This window comes from Halichoerus grypus, chromosome 15 (assembly GCF_964656455.1).
Source record: "Halichoerus grypus chromosome 15, mHalGry1.hap1.1, whole genome shotgun sequence".
Taxonomy (NCBI): Eukaryota; Metazoa; Chordata; class Mammalia; order Carnivora; family Phocidae; genus Halichoerus; species Halichoerus grypus.
The window spans coordinates 44,894,794-44,910,241 of record NC_135726.1 but is presented as its reverse complement, the minus strand read 5'-3'; the positions used below and the strand labels follow the sequence as shown (position 1 = coordinate 44,910,241).

Genomic DNA, 15,448 nt, shown 5'->3' with positions numbered 1-15,448 from the left:
TCTATTAATGGCCGGGGCTGGCCGCGGTCCCAATGTCCCCGGGCGGCCCGCCGAGGGGCGGACACAAGGCGCGTACTATAAGAGCGGCTGCGGCGCACGCAGGGGCACTGCGGAGCCTAGGGGCGGCGGCGGCGGCGAAGCAGGATGGAGATCCCCGTGCCTGTGCAGCCGTCTTGGCTGCGCCGCGCCTCGACCCCGTTGCCCGGGCGCCTCTTCGACCAGCGCTTCGGCGAGGGGCTGCTGGAGGCCGAGCTGGCTGCGCTCTGCCCCGCCTCACTGGCCCCCTACTACCTGCGCGCACCCAGCGTGGCGCTGCCTACCGCCCAGGTGCCAGGCCTGGGGGAGGGCGGTAACTCGACCACTTGCAAGGCTCGGAGCCCCGGTCATCCCGGGGAGGGGGGGGTGAGGAATGTACCCCGACTCTAAGCAGGGTGGAGAGTCCGGCCACTCAGAGGGGCTTCCAGAGTTCCCTGAGTATGGAATCTCACAGGCCGGATTACTGAAGCGGGTGGGAGGTCCCTGCCCATCTGAGGAGGGTCTCAGCTCTGAGGGGCTGGAACGGCTGAGTCACGGTTAGGGTGGGGCCGTCACTCTGAGGGGAGCGTTGGTGACTCAGAAGGAGGCTGGTGACCCAGGAAATCTGGGGAAAGGGGGGCGCTCAGTTATTCTGAAGGGCATGGGGGTTCCCAGGGACTCCTGAGGGAAGGGAATGTTTTGTCATTCTCGGGGAAGAGTTTGGAGACTGTATGTATGTGACGACCCTATGCCTCCTGGAGAGACAGAGGGGAGGAAGGGTCCTGTGACTTGAGAAAGGGGGGCCTGGCCACTCTGAGAAGTGGGGGTGGGTACTGGTAACTGTTGAGGGCGTAAGCGGCCCCGTGACTCCAGTGGGAGGGTAAAAAGACGACTCTGGAAGCTGGGGGAAGAGGCATCTTGGCAATTTCTGGTGGGGGGGCGGTGTGCAGTAAGTGCACCAGGGGTTCTGAGGGATGGGGGCCTGGGGATTCAGTGTCCAAAGGACACTCTGACACGGGGAGGGGGCAGGCCTGACCCTGTGAGAGCCGAGGTCCCTGACCTTGCAGGGGAAGGGGGGGGCCTCATCACTCTGGATGAGAGAATCTCAGTGATCACAGGGGCAGGGGTGATCCCAGTTATTCTGGGTGAAGAGATCCTCCGGGGCTACAAGTAGGAAAGGAATGGATTGCCCAGTTCTGGAGGCCTGGGACAGGGGCAGCCCCGGAACCGACCGGGGGAGGAGCCTCGCCCCGCCGATGACGATCGGGCTGTGCTTAGGTCCCAACGGAACCCGGGCATTTCTCGGTGCTGCTGGACGTGAAGCACTTCTCCCCGGAGGAAATCGCCGTCAAGGTGGTTGGCGACCATGTGGAGGTGCATGCGCGCCACGAGGAGCGCCCGGTGAGCCCGCTGGTAGGGGTGGGGCCAGAACGCGTAGGCGGATCCGCAGGCCGGAGGGGCGGGGCATCCATAGGAAAAGGGCGGGGCCACTCAAGTCTCTCTCTCCAGGATGAGCACGGATACGTCGCGCGCGAGTTTCACCGCCGCTACCGCTTGCCGCCTGGCGTGGACCCTGCCGCTGTGACGTCCGCGCTGTCCCCTGAGGGGGTCCTGTCCATCCAGGCCGCACCCAGAACGCCCCAGGCCCCACTGCCGCAGCCGCAGGCTGCTGCCAAGTAGGCGTCACGCCTGAACCCCGGGAGCCGCCTCAGGCCCCCTCTTTTAAAGCCGACCTGACTCCGCCCAGCCAGATGTCCCGAGCGCGCCCAAACCACCCACCCAATCTGGGATCCTACCCTGACCCTCCCCACGTAGACTCTTCCCTGGTAACGTAGACCATTCCTCGGACACTCCCGTTCTCACACCCCCTCCAGCTTTCGGACTCCTGACACCTCCCTAGCTTCCAGGCCGTACACGGACAACCCTTCAGCCTACAGTCTCCCGGCCCCACTGACCCCACTTTCTTGGCATAGCAACCCACTCAAAACTCCCTCCTCTGCTTCCTTCTGACTCATCTATTAAAATATCTCCACATCCCATTTTAATCCTTTTCCCTCTCCAACACCACATTATGGTGTGGACAGCCCTGCCCCCACCCTAGGCCAGTTAAGCATAATCCCTCTCCACCCCTCAAATATCCCAGACCATCCAAGGCCTGGTCCTCAAGATTCTGGATCCTTCCCCTCACTCCAACTGGACAATCTACTCCCCCCACCCATCTTGTGACTTGAAGCCCCAGCCAGCGCCCCCATCCCAGACTTTTAAACCCTTTTTCTGACCCCCCACCCTTGGACATCTATTCCAGGCCTAGCAGGACCCTCAACCTCCGAGTGCACAGATACCCACCCATCTCCCCAGACTCTGCACAGATATCCTAAGCCCCATCCCCAGCTCTAACCAGAACCCCATCATTTTGCCGTAATCCCCTCATCTCCAACCACATACCTCCCCTCATTCTCCAAGATCCAGCCAAGCAGCCACTTTTGCTTTGGTGCCCCACAATCCTTCTCCCTCCTTGAATTTCCTGCCACCCCATCCCCTTATCTGTTCCCCCAATAAATGTGCTAGAGCTGTGCCAACTGCTTTATGTCTGCGCCGGGAAATATGGGCTGGAGCAAGCAGAGGCCAGGGTGGAGGTGGGAAGGAGGGGAATGTTTATTGGGGGGATGTGGTGGGCAGGGGAACATCACTGTCGCTCATACATCTCCCGTAGGATCTTCATGCTTTCTGAGTACCGAAGCTGGTTCCGATGAGATGCCTCCTTCCACCTGTGTTGGGGGTAGAGAAGCAGAGGGAGGACTCAGCAGTTGGGGAAGAAGCCATAGGGGTACAAGCAGGTTCGGGGACGCTCACCTCTGGCGGATGCGTTTCCAGCGCTGCATGTTGCGGTAGATGAGCGTGGATGGTGAGGGCTCAGGCTCGGAGGGCTGCGTGGACAGAGAGACCAGGCGGGGTTGGCCATGCCCAAGCCCCGTACCATCTGCCCACGGCCCTGGGCCAGCCTGCATACCCACCTCATCATCAGGGGTACCCTGGGTCTCAGGCTGCAGGGGGGATGGAATTCGGGATCTGCAAGCATCTCCAGGTGGCCCAGGGGCTGTGGGTGGAGGCAGCTTGTACACGTCACGACTCTTGCTATTGGTGACCTCTGAACTCTGGGGACACAAGGGCCCCACACCAGGCCCAAGAGAGTTAGAGAAGAGGGCCAGCAGTACACACTTCACCCCTCCTGCCTTTCCCAGTGACAGCAGACACGAGGGTCTCACTGGGGACCTGTCTTAAGAGCCATGTCAAAGAAATGTCTGCTCCAGGGATCCCTGCCTGTATTCTGTCCAGCCCAGGGACCCCCAATCACTCCTAGCCAGCCCAGTAACCTCCATCTGCTCCCCTAGGCCAGGTGGCTACACCTGTTTGCAGTAAGGACCCCTGTCAAGCCCCCCAGCTTTTGGGAACCTCTAATCTTGGAGGTCACATCTACCTGCCCAAGGGAGCCCTGTCCCCTCTCCCTCTCAGGCCAGGTATCATGTCTGTCTGCTTCAAGGAGTTCCAGCCATACCCTCGGCCAAAGGGTTCGCATCTGTGTGCCTCACCGGATCCAGAAATCACAGAGACCCGTGCCTATCTATCCCACTAGCTTTGGGAGAGGACACCTTTCACCATCTACCCACTGGCTGTTGAGAGGGGGCCCACCACACATCCAACCTCCTCATCCTCAGGCAGTGGGGGCAGTGGTGAGCTGGGTGAGCGTTCACGCTCGCGCACTGAGGGGCTGTTGCGCATCCAGGCTCGGCAGATTGGGTAGAGCGGTGTGTTCTCACTGAACTGAGCCAAGTCCACACTCCGGTCAAACAGCTTGATCACATACGTGTCTAGGGTAATGGGAGGGGAAGGTGTGTGACCGTCCTCCCACAGCTCCCCGACCCGGCCTGCCCTCTAGAACCACCGCCTACTCACTGGATCGCTGTGGGCCTCCCTCAGCCAGCCCGTCATCCATCTCCCTCCTCTTCTTCCTCCGCTGGTGGGGGAAGCGGGCGGATGGCCTGTGTGGGGCAGGAGAACATCAGGACCGGGGCGGGGGCTGGCGACCTCCCGTCAGTCAGCTGGGGTCCCTGCCACCTTACCGTTTGCCAGTTGCTGCAATGGAACAATCCCTGTGGGGAGAGACAAGGTGTCAGCAGGCTGACCCTCAAAAAAACGCCCACTCAAAACCGCCCAAAGGGCGCCCTGGGGATACTGAGATGTTCGCATGGACCCCACCAACCCCTTAGACCCTGTGTCCCGCTCACGCCTCCAGGGCGGTAGGTGGCAACCGTGAGGGGACCTAAGCTTCTGCTGCCGCAGGGTCTCTCTACATGCAGGGTGGTTAGGACTACGGTGGAGGAAGCTTGGACGAGGCAGGAAGTTGTCCAGCACAAACCCTCAGATACAGATCCCATCCACAAAACTTACTTGTTGTGGGTGTCTGAGGGGGTTTTCCCAGCTTCCTCCTCCAGACGCTCCCTGGTAGCAGAAGAGAACTGTGGGCTCGGGGTTTCCAGGGCTGAGTGGGAAGGCACTGAGTGGCTTTTCCATGGGGCCCCTTGCTCCCTAAGCCAGCCTCTGAGGTCCTACCCAGATCCCCCCTGGACCAGAGGGTCCAACTTGCCAGGACCCCCAACCCCCTATGAGCCGTGCCCGGCCAGGTCCCAACCTGTCCATGTGACTCTTCTCCAGCAGACACTGCAAAACAGCATCAAGTTGGTTCCGGGCCTTGGCCATCTCCAACTCTGGGGAAGAAGACACCGAGCAGGAGTCAGTTCCCAGGCCCAAGGCGGGTGGGCCGCCAAATGGGCTGGGGGAGGGGCATGCGTAGCCAAGCCTTCAGCCAGGAGGGTGCGGTGGGAAAAGACAACTGATGTGATGAGCAAGAGCACTGGGTCCCACGGTTGTCCCACATGCTCATGTGTGACCAAAGGCAAGTCACCTTACCTCACTGAGCCTGTTTCCTCATCTTGAAAATAGGTCTCCCAATGATACCTATCTGCAAGGACTGTTGTGAGGTTTAAGATTTTATTTATTTGTGAGAGAGACAATGAGAGACAGAGAGCATGAGAGGGAGGAGGGTCAGAGGGAGAAGCAGACTCCCTGCTGAGCAGGGAGCCCGATGTGGGACTCGATCCCGGGACTCCAGGATCATGACCTGAGCCGAAGGCAGTCGCTTAACCAACTGAGCCACCCAGGCGCCCTGTTGTGAGGTTTAAACAAACCTATGGTGTGTATGAGTCTCTTAGCAACAAGCAAGTTGTACAGAGTACTTTTATGTGCCAAGAATTGTGCCAAGCACGTCACCCACATTAACCCCGTTACATTTTCACAGTAACTCTGGCAGGTAGATATGATTATCCCCATCTTATGTATGATGAAACTGAGGCACAGAGAAGTTAGGCTACTTGCTCAAAGTCACACAGCGAGGAAATTGCAGGGCTGAGGATTTGCACACAGGCCATCTGGCTCCACAGCTGAAGTTATAAGGCAGAGACTCAAACTGGGGGCAGAATCCAGCCCCCAGATGTGCTTTGTTTGGCTGAGGCAGGGGTGTTATTTTAAATCTGAACTAAATCTGAATGGACAACATTTAATAATTTGGAGACTGCACCTAAAATATCCATTTTGGGCAGGAAATGACATCTGGGCCCCCCTTCCTGCATTCCTGGCTCTGTCGGCCTATGTGTTTACTTCCCCTCATCATAGAACTTAAGGAGGTGATGATGTTATAAATATTCTCCTCTTGCTCTTGTGAGGTGTTTGCTCTCTTCTTCCAACCAGTACCTAGCATCACTCTGGCCCAATGCTCAAAGCCTGGAAGGACACGTGGAGATATGCTTTGCCAGCCCTGGGATGGGGAGACACAGGGATTCCCAACATCACTGAGGACAGACAGGGTGGGGGTGAAGGGCTAGGGGCGGCTGAGATTCTAGCAAAGAGCCCTGGGCAGGAGCCAAGGTATAGATCATACCCACATCTCTTTCCCTAGCCCCTGCTTCTCTTCTGAACCTTAGACCTTGGGATCCCATGGTCTCCTAGATACCTTTCCCTGGACATCCCCTAGGCCCCTACCATCTACTGGGTCCCACACTAGGCTTAGTGCCTCTCTAAGCTTTACCCCTTTTCCTGGGCCCCCATCTCGGGGGTAGCCCCACTGTCCCCTAGTCCCTCCCTGAGCCTCATAATAGACACCTCTCACCCTCCCCCACCCAGCTCACCAAACCCATGGCCTGTCCACTTGGCCTCCTGAGTCTCTCCACATACCCCCTCCCTACCCCGGTCCTCTCCCTTCCTTCTCCTGGGCTCCCAGCCTCAATTTCCTCTTCTGACCTAACCTCCACAAGGTGGCCAGAGGACTCTGTGGAAAACCAAACCAACCCTGATCCTCTCCTGGTCAGAACACTCCACAATTCTGCAGAGCCCCGGGACTGAGCTCTTCAGCCCGGTGTTCACAGGCCTCCATGACCCTGCCTACCCCTGCCCCCCAACCATCATTTGTGGCCAAGCCTTTACTCTTCCACCCACGATTTTTTTGGCATTTGGGGGGGCATTTTTATTAACTCGCTCCTCAGCTTCAAACCCTCCCTTGGCTCCCCATTTCCCTCAAAACAAAAGCCAAAGTCCTAACTTGCGCCCACAAGATCTGTCTTCCTCCCTCTTGCTCTTTGCTGTCATTCCCTCACGCTCCCAACCTCACTCCCTCTGCTCCAGCCACACTGGCCTCCCTGCCCGTCCTTGCACAGGCCAGATGAGTCTTCCACCTCAGGGCCTCTTCAGAGCTATTTCCTTGGTCGGATTTGCTGTTTCCTCACCTATCCTCATAGCTCTCTCCCTCATCCTGTCAGATCTTACCTTCTCCTGTTTCGTTTTATTACCACTTATACCATCTAACACCCTACACATCATTTTGCTTTTTTTTGGTCTGGATTCTGTGCCTCTCCCACCACCACCCTCAATATGCCAGTCCTGATTTCCCATCAACTCGGGCCCAACTCAAAATGACTTCCTCTCTCTCAGCTTCGGTTTCCCCACCCACCACATTTCTCCTACTTCCTAGGACTGTTGGGATACAGTGATTGCCAGGATTAAAAGCTTCCCTGTACTTCAGGCGCTGAGCACAATGCTTGACCTTTGCTGGAAATGACCACTGCTGGAAACAGGGCAACTGAGGCAGAGCCAAGAAGACTCCTTTTCAGAGTCACACGACTCGGGATCCCGGTGTCTTACCGCACCACACGGTCTGAGCCACCACCATTCAGTCTCAACGCTACCTTGAGCACAAACCGGGAAGGTATGAAGAGAGCAAGAATCGTTCCATGGTCTGACATAGCGATAGTCAGATGGGCGGTAGGAAGAAGTCGCGTGGTCCGTCTTATCGCGATAATCCTGTCTTTCGGGACTCCCATACCCCGATCGGTCAGTGCTCCCCTAAAAGCCCCCTACCTCGGGGTCCTCACCTGATTTCTCCACTTTCACCTTCACCGGGAACATGGTTTGGGTCTGAGGTGTGGCTAACTGGGTCAGAGGAGCCCAGAAGAGCCCAGGGCCACAAACCAAAGCTGAAGGCAGACGGGAAGAGGACAAGGTAAGCTTTATGCGCGCCCAGTCCTCCGCGCTGAGGAGTGTCCGGCGGCGACCGCCACTGCAGCCGCCACCTCCACTAGTTTCCCTTCTGTGGGCGGGCCCCTTTGACAATTCCTTATTTCCATTTGTCAGTGCAACCGTCGATCTCGTCCCTGACCAATTGACAGCTGCCGCCATCGGCTCCCAGGTCTAAGTCCCACCTTTCTGAGGCCCCGTTTCCGGAAACAAACCAACGACATCCCGGAGCGCTTCCTGGGAGGTGTAGTTCCAACTCCCGAGACGCAGCCAGAGTAACGGCGCCTGCGCCGCGCGAGGCACGGTGGGTGATGTAGGATCAGGGCTTCGCGAGGCTTCTTGGAACTTGTAGTGTTAGAACCTTTGAGTAACACCCGTTTAGCTGTCGACCCGTTTATTTAACCGTGGGAGTCCTCCTTGTCCCTGAGGAGGAGAAGTCTGGAGTTAGGCCGGGTTCAGTCTTACTGAGCACTCGCTAGGTGCCAGCTACCTGTTAACCTCTCTTCAGGCACAACCTTTTATTTAGCAAGTATTTATTAGTGTGCCAGGCACTCTTCTAGGCACTGGGGACACTGCACTGAACAAACCGCAATAGAGCGTATATTTTAGAGGATGTTAAGATTACAAGAAACAAGTGAAACATTTTAAATGAAATGTAATGAGAAAGGATACAACCTGAAGGCACATAAGGAGTACCAAGGTAGGGATTGAAATTTGAAATAAGATGGTCAAAGAAGCCTTCTCTGATAAAGCTCTTGGCTGTGTCTGTTGCTGCGGACAACATCTTCAGAAAATGGGAAACTTCCATTTACCACATATGTTTTGGCTCAGATAAATTCTAGGAGGTAGCATTGATATCCACATTTCTGATGAGAATACTGAGACCAAGGGGGAAAGTACAGTTTTCAAATTCACACACCACCAGCACAGGATAAAAGCCCCTAGTAATGCAAGCATTATTCCTTTCTTAGTTCTGCATCTGGAAAACAGGGTTCCTGAGCAGGAAAGTTCCTATTTCAGAGGGTGCAGAGAATGAAGGATTGCACATAATGTGTGAAGCACTAAGCCTGGCACAAAGTGGGCATTCAATACGTATTTCTGAATAGTAATAATCATTTTATGCTTCAAGCTCCAAAAGATCCAGGAAGTCAATATAGAGAATAGAGTCCTTTATTGGGGGATGTCAGCAAAGAACATAGGAAATGGGAACAAGTCTTAGGGGTTTGAGAGTGAGCTTAGAGTAGAGAAGCCCATCCTGGGCGAATGAGCAGGTCCCAGGCCTGTGTTGAGGAAGCTATCAGGGAGTACCCAGGGGTATGGTGAAGGAAAGGTAGTCACCAAGGGCGCCCCAACGGGGCCGGTAGATCTGGAAGATGGTGATCCAGGTGGTGAGCACAATCACCCAGAAGAGGAAGCCCAAAGCTGAGCGCCAGACATCTGTAAAAGGGAACAGGAATGGGTAAGGTTGGCCTCCACCTGCCCTCCCCCCCCCCCCGCCCCATGCTGGCCCTCTCGTCTCTTCCAGAGCCCCAGAATTTTGGAACCTCCATCATTCCCTTCCAACACCCGATGGCCTCCCTTCATCTGTGCCCTGGACTCACAGCCTTTGATTTGGCTCTGCTCCGTGTATGCTGGGACAAGGAAGGCCTCTCGGAAGAACCAGAAGATGTTGACCAACCAGAGAAAAGGCAGGAAAGCAAACCCACCTAAGAGAAAAAAAACCAAACTGGAATGTAAGGCAGTGAGGATCCTCCTCTCCCTCCCCTCCCCCTGCCCCAGCTCCCACCTAGAGGACGGAAGGCCCTCCCCCATATCCAAGTTCAAATGGAGATCTCTGCTATCAGAGACTTAGAAATCCTGCCCCCACCCCCAGGGCCCCAAAATCTGACTCCTCATTCATCTCTTTCTCAGGACCCAGAGTCCGGCCCAACTACCCCCGTCTCTTGGGACCCAGAAGCTGAGGCTCCAGCTTCCTCTTTCCTCAGGTCCCAGGCCCTTCCCTCAGATCCAGGAGTCCGCAACCCCAGTCGCTTTATCCCTTAGACTCAAGAATCCAGGCCCCCAGGCTCTCTTCCCTCAGGCGCTCTAGTCCGGTCCCCTCTCTTCTCCTGGGATCCTAGGAACCGGCCCTTACCCAGGTAGTACTTCCGGCACAGATTCAACTTCTCCTCGTTAGACACCCGCTCCAAGTTCATAGTTGCGCTGAGGCCGAGTCGTCCCGCGGGTCTGTAGGGCAGGAGCCTAGCCTTGACCCCAAGTGACAGATGCAGGGATCGCAAACAACCACGCCCCTATAACGACAAAACGGAGATAAACTGAAGGGTGGGTTTGCCGAAAGAAGGGTACCCCGGCCCCCACCAGCAAGCTGACTGGGTCGAACGCTCTTCATGTTTATTCGGGGGCGCGAACGGCCCCCAACTCACCAGTGCAATCTACTTCCTCCGCTTGGAAGCCTTAGCCACTTGCAACTCCGGACGTTTGCGCGACATACCGCAAGTATCTCTGGAGTTTGTAGTCTTTTTGGATGCGGCAACGCTGCACGCATGCGCCTTCAGGGAACTCCAGGTGGTGATTTTGCAGGGAGGGCGCAGGGCTCTAACCCGCAAGCGCAGTAGGCAGTTTCTGAGCGCGTGCTGTGTCGGGAGGCAGCGACCAACTACACTTCCCAACGCTCTTAAGCAACGGAAATGACGTAAAGAGCAGAGAGTGTTGGAGGGTTCGGGTAAAAATGGCTGAATATTTAGCTTCGATATTCGGGACTGAAAAGGACAAGTGAGAACGGGCGCAGGGAGTGGCCCCTTGCGGGGGCCGGGACCGGGACATTTGGTTCCCTGGTGGCTGGGAGGCGTTGGGCGGTGTTTCTGGGGTGTCCGGCCTCCCCGGCCCTCGGTTCACCTCTGTCTTTGCACCTCTTCCAGGGTTAACTGCTCTTTTTACTTTAAGATCGGGGCCTGCCGGCACGGGGACCGGTGCTCCCGGCTTCACAACAAACCGACTTTCAGCCAGGTGAGACCCGGCACGGAGCCTTGAGGGTTAACGCCTCCCGGCCATTCCCCTTCTGTTGGCCGTCACCACGAGGTCCCGCCTTTTCCGGATTTCTAAGCCCCACCCCACCACCGGCTTTTTTCGTGTCGGGCCTCTGCAGGTTCCTCCCCTTTCCTTCAGGCCCTTCTCCGAGGAACTTGGCCACGCCCCCGTACGTACAAATTACACCGCTGGGCTGTCCCCGAGTGCTAGGTGTCTCTTCTGGTTTCCTTCGGGGCAAGCATCGCTTGATGCACTCAAGATGCTTAGGCTTCTTCTCTGTTGCCAAGTCTCACCCCCAGCCTTCATACCTCACCTCACCCCTTTGCGTGCGCTCAGGCCCGCCCCCTTTAAATTCTGTTCAGACCATAGTGCTGCTCAACCTGTACCGGAATCCACAGAACACCGCCCAAACCGCAGACGGATCGCACTGTGAGTGAGGGACCGGTCTTGGGGGCAGGGCGGACAGCTCCCAACAGGCCACCCCCTGATTTCACCCTGCCCCTCCCCAGGTCACGTGAGCGACGTCGAGGTGCAAGAACACTATGATAACTTCTTCGAGGTGAGGGTTGGCAAGGGATGGGTTGAGTTTCCTGTGGAACAGGAGCTCAGCTGAGTTCCTCCTGGTCTTCCGCAGGAGGTGTTCACGGAGCTGCAGGAGAAGTACGGGGAGATTGAAGAGATGAATGTGTGCGACAACCTGGGGGACCACCTCGTGGGCAATGTCTATGTCAAGGTGCCTCCTGTCCCCACATGAGAGCCTAGAGGTGGAGGCATTTCAGTGCCTGATGGCCACCACTGAAGCCTCACAGCTTGAGGTCCATCACTAAATCCAGCCCGGCCCCAGAGCTGCTGACTAATCCCCTAAAGACTTCTGAGTTTGATTGCTGACCCTGGTCGACTTTGCCCTCAGTTTCGGCGTGAAGAGGATGCAGAGCGGGCAGTGGCTGAACTCAATAACCGCTGGTTCAACGGGCAGGCTGTGCATGCTGAGCTGTCTCCTGTCACCGACTTCCGGGAGTCATGCTGCCGGCAGTATGAGATGGGGTATGGTAGTATGGGGGTGGGATGGGCACCTGGAGTCCCAGACTCCTGTGTGTTGGGGTGCTGTCATTGCCAACAGCCTCGTCCATCCATCCATCCTCTACCCAGGGAATGTACCCGCGGGGGCTTCTGCAACTTCATGCACCTGCGGCCCATCTCTCGGAACCTCCGACGTCAGCTGTATGGGCGGGGACCCAGGCGCAGGTACCTCAGGACCAGCCTGTCAAGACATCTCATACCCTAAGGCCCTTATACCCCGAGGTGGACCTGATCCTGTGCCCCAATAACAGCGTCTCTCTTTTGTATCCAAAGACTAGCTCTGAGCACCGTCCAAAGACCAGCGCCTGAGTCTCAACCCCCAAACCAGCTGGGACTCCAAAGCCCCAAACCCAAGACCAGTCTGGATCTCCAGTCCGGAGATCAGTCCCTGAGAACCTGTCCTGATACCACGCAGGAACTCTGGTTACCTGCCCCATCCCAGAGCAGAGAGGCAGACCTGGGGAACGGGGCCGCACTCCTTCCAGCTCTAACCCTCATCTCTCCACTCCTGTCCCCAGGTCGCCCCCGAGGTCCCATACCGGCCACCGTCCCCGAGAAAGAAACCGACGACGTTCCCCAGACCACCGGCATGGCCGCTTCTGAGACCCTGGCTCCCTTAATCTCCACCCTTGACAGGCATAAATGTTCCTGGCCAGGACCCCTCCTGAAAGCTCCCTTAACCCCCCAGTGCCATCTTCCCCAGGCTCCGGGGCTCCGTGATGTAATCTGTTCAACACAGGGACCTTCTCTTACCACCCCTCCCCTAATAAAGTTCTGTATTGAGGGTTTAGAACCTGTTAGCTTGAGCCTGGCTGTGGGCTGGAGTTTCCTTCCACCCCCACATCTCCTGACGAAAGGGGAAGCGGGCTGGGCTCTGGCCACAACTTTTGCTGTAGAACTTCCAACAGGTGGGAGAGCAGCAGGCTCAGGGCCCAAGGCTCTAGAAACCCCTCAGTGGGACTGGTTGGGGTGGGGACACCTCTGTGCTGGGAACCTCAGCACAGCTCTCTCTGGCTTCTCAAGGGGGAGGCGCCTAGTTGTGGCAGGTTGGAGGATTCCCAGCCGGGAGGAGATTGGGTTTAGGGAGCCAAGGTAAGGTTACTGGGAGTTGAGTGGGAGTCTCCATAGGGTGAGGGCTGGGTCCTCCTTGTCAGCTGCCCTGACATGGGAGTTGGAAATAACCTACTACTTAAGCTTACCATATGCCAGGTGCTGTTCTAAGTGCTTTACTTCAAGCAATGATGTTAATTCTTCACAATAAACCTTTGAGACAGGTACTGTCATCCCGTTTTAGGGATGAGAAAAGAGGTAAGGAAGATGGCAGAGGTGGGATATGAATCCGATCATTGTGGTTCCGGGCTCCTCATTCTAGCCATCTTGAGGCCTTGGTGGCCCTTCTGATAATGGGCCAGGAGTTGGACTAGGGGCTGGGGGTAGATTCCCGTCTTCCAAAGGGGTCTGGGGACCCCATGCCCCCACATCACTGCTTCCTTCTTCTGCCCGGGTTTCCTGGAAAGTGTGACAGAAGCGCTGTGGTCGGAAGTCCTGCGGTCACGGCCCCCCAGGCTGCAGACCCCGCCCGGATGGGGCCCCTATGTCTCCTCCTGACTGCCGCGCTGCTCCTGGCCCAGGCGGCGCCTCGGGGGGCCTCCCAGCACTGCGGGCGCCTCGAGTACTGGAACCCTGATAACCGGTCCTGCGGCAGCTGCCTGCAGCGCTTTGGGCCGCCCCCCTGCCCGGGTGAGGAGCGGGGACGGGGGTATGCGTATGTTCGGGCGGAGCCAGGGGGTGATAAGGAGCCAGGGAAGGGACGGTCTGTGGGTTACTGTGAGGCTTGCTTCGGGGTGGGGGCGGCGGGCCTTACGCAGATAAGACGATGTGGGGCTCAGCTTGTGATGGAAGGGATAGTACCGGTTACGTTAGGGCCACTGCGAAGGGGTATTGCCTGTTGGGCGGGATCGCGGCAGTGTTCAAACGGTGGGGTGTGTGGGTAAATCAGGAGTGGGCGGGGCTGGGTGCTCGAGCGGGGCGGGGATAATGGGAGGGGCGGGGCCTGTGAAGAGAGGGTCTCGAGACTGGAAGGGCTGGTGCGGGGACGGTGGGCACGTCGGTGATAGGTTGGGTTAGTAGAGCCCAAGGGGTGGGGCCTGCTGGGATAGGACAAAGGGGAAAGGGTGTCGCTAGTGCCGGAGAGGAGGGGCTGGGCGGCCACACGTGAGACCATGTTTCCCACCAGACTACGAGTTTTCGGAAAACTGCGGGCTCAATGACTCTGGCGATCACGTGTCGCGCCCCTTCAAAGAGTGTCCTATTGGGCAGTGCAACCCCGACAATGCGGAGCTATGTAGCCCCTGTGGCGGCGGAGCCACGGCCCCTGCTCCCGCGGGGAGCCGGAGCGGAACACAGCGGCGCTGCAGAGAGGTGCTGGTCGGGCTCCGGAGGGCCTGGGCTAGGGTGCCGCTTGCTGGAGGCGGGGCGGGGGTGGAGGGCGTGGTTTGGGATTGGATGGGCGGGGTCTGGATCAAGGGAGGGGGGTGTAGCCCCACTGAAGAGAATGGGGTGGGGGCATAATAGGATCAGGGGACCTACCTGGGTTAAAGTGTGTGGGAGGGGGGCGGGGGAGCGAGGGGGGATAGCTGGATCGGGCGGGCATTTGGTCCCACGGAGGGATAGAAGGATGGGAGGTTCAGGCTGAGGGGCCAGGAGTGGGGCACACCTCCCGCTTTATTCCAACCTATTTGCAGAGGTCGGTCCCTCCCAAGGAGCCCTGCCCCCTGAAGTCTGGGAGACCAACGGTCCTTAGCTCCCAGGAGCCCAGCCCATCGGCGATTTCCAGTCTCTCGTGGACATCTGAGCGCAAGGTCACTCAGCAGGCCTTGCCGAATTTTGCCCTGCTGGTCGTGCTGGTTCTCGTGGTGCTGGTTCTGCTGGTGACCTCAGCAGTGATCCTCCTGCTCGCCCAGCGGTGCCACCGCCAGGCGAAAGTTGTCCTCCACCCGTATCCTGGCTTGGTTTGTGGCGACACCAACATCCATACTCTCTTCCCCGCGCACTCGTCCTCTTCAGGCTCCCGGGAGGCATCCGAGGCAGGGGGCCCACCGAAGGAGGTGGCTCTGGTTCCACTCGTGGGCAGAGGTTGGTCGGGGACAGGCCGGGGAGGGAGAGGGTGGACTGGGAGATTGCCCTTCCTGTCCATCACCCCTCCACTGCTCTCCCAGAACTGCCGAAGCTGGCATCACAACCCCTGTCTCGCCTGCTGGAGGAGCTTAGTGCTGCTGGACCCCGAGCCTGGGCCCGGTGGGGGGGACGGCCTGTGGCACCACGAGACACCTGGCGGCGAGGTACAGGCTGCCTGCTGCCTGGTCCACCTTTGCCTACTCACTGCGGCCCAGTCGCTCGCCACTGCGGGCCTTGGTTGAGATGGTGGTGGCGAGGGAGCCCTCTGCTTCTCTGGGCCAGCTCGGCACGCACCTGGCCCAGCTAGGGCGGCCAGATGCGCCGCAGGTGCTGTCCAAACTTGGCTGACCCGGGCCTCGCCCAGCCTAGTCCTCAATAAAGTTTCCTGTGAAGTAAGCGCCTGCTGTCTCTGGGCCTCACTCAGGCGTGCTTTTGAAATACAGTCTTCATTGGGCTGAGACCCAACAAGAATCCTCTCCTTCCAGCATAAACGCGAGACCAGATACGGCCTGAGGCGCCACTGAGA

At 57.8% G+C, this 15,448-nt stretch overlaps 5 protein-coding genes across 16 annotated transcripts; 3 read left to right on the top strand and 2 right to left on the bottom strand.

Annotated features, from left to right (window-relative positions):
• The first annotated feature begins 81 nt into the window (after window positions 1-81).
• On the top strand, window positions 82-2,590 carry HSPB6 (heat shock protein family B (small) member 6). Of its 2 annotated transcripts, none has more exons than XM_036067948.2 (3): window positions 82-327; window positions 1,294-1,428; window positions 1,525-2,590. In XM_036067948.2, the coding sequence occupies exons 1-3, from the start codon at window positions 145-147 to the stop codon at window positions 1,693-1,695; spliced, it is 489 nt and encodes a 162-aa protein (XP_035923841.1). In that variant the 5' UTR covers window positions 82-144; the 3' UTR covers window positions 1,696-2,590. The 2 variants fall into 2 exon arrangements, with proteins under 2 accessions (XP_035923841.1, XP_035923842.1); XM_036067949.2 differs by having other exon boundaries at window positions 85-327; window positions 1,294-1,416.
• Window positions 2,591-2,646: 56 nt separating this feature from the next.
• Window positions 2,647-7,873, bottom strand: LIN37 (lin-37 DREAM MuvB core complex component). Of its 2 annotated transcripts, XM_036067944.2 has the most exons (9): window positions 7,497-7,864; window positions 4,706-4,781; window positions 4,465-4,515; window positions 4,137-4,166; window positions 3,970-4,055; window positions 3,718-3,884; window positions 3,030-3,170; window positions 2,869-2,942; window positions 2,647-2,783 (listed from the first exon to the last, which is right to left on the bottom strand). In XM_036067944.2, the coding sequence occupies exons 1-9, from the start codon at window positions 7,798-7,800 to the stop codon at window positions 2,702-2,704; spliced, it is 1,011 nt and encodes a 336-aa protein (XP_035923837.1). In that variant the 5' UTR covers window positions 7,801-7,864; the 3' UTR covers window positions 2,647-2,701. The 2 variants fall into 2 exon arrangements, with proteins under 2 accessions (XP_035923837.1, XP_035923838.1); XM_036067945.2 differs by lacking the exon at window positions 4,465-4,515 and having other exon boundaries at window positions 7,497-7,873.
• Window positions 7,874-8,792: 919 nt separating this feature from the next.
• Window positions 8,793-10,199, bottom strand: PSENEN (presenilin enhancer, gamma-secretase subunit). Its single transcript, XM_036067950.2, has 4 exons — window positions 10,062-10,199; window positions 9,773-9,929; window positions 9,240-9,344; window positions 8,793-9,075 (listed from the first exon to the last, which is right to left on the bottom strand). Exons 2-4 carry the CDS (start codon window positions 9,831-9,833, stop codon window positions 8,936-8,938), a joined length of 306 nt encoding a protein of 101 aa, XP_035923843.1. The 5' UTR covers window positions 9,834-9,929; window positions 10,062-10,199; the 3' UTR covers window positions 8,793-8,935.
• A 58-nt stretch (window positions 10,200-10,257) lies between these two features.
• U2AF1L4 (U2 small nuclear RNA auxiliary factor 1 like 4) lies at window positions 10,258-13,434 on the top strand. 10 transcript variants are annotated; one of them, XM_078062828.1, is made up of 10 exons: window positions 10,264-10,410; window positions 10,557-10,644; window positions 10,784-10,834; window positions 11,028-11,094; window positions 11,175-11,224; window positions 11,300-11,398; window positions 11,576-11,709; window positions 11,815-11,910; window positions 12,019-12,168; window positions 12,264-12,538. In XM_078062828.1, the coding sequence occupies exons 1-10, from the start codon at window positions 10,367-10,369 to the stop codon at window positions 12,346-12,348; spliced, it is 864 nt and encodes a 287-aa protein (XP_077918954.1). In that variant the 5' UTR covers window positions 10,264-10,366; the 3' UTR covers window positions 12,349-12,538. The 10 variants fall into 10 exon arrangements, with proteins under 10 accessions (XP_077918951.1, XP_035923825.1, XP_077918954.1 ...); XM_078062825.1 differs by having other exon boundaries at window positions 10,258-10,410; window positions 11,576-11,697; window positions 12,019-13,432; XM_036067932.2 differs by having other exon boundaries at window positions 10,262-10,410; window positions 12,019-13,430.
• Window positions 13,215-15,318, top strand: IGFLR1 (IGF like family receptor 1). The gene is given in 6 exon segments (XM_036067942.2): window positions 13,215-13,485; window positions 13,982-14,166; window positions 14,490-14,880; window positions 14,964-15,012; window positions 15,014-15,044; window positions 15,046-15,318. Coding segments are annotated over 6 exon segments (1,152 nt in total). The 3' UTR covers window positions 15,271-15,318.
• Window positions 15,319-15,448: the final 130 nt, after the last annotated feature.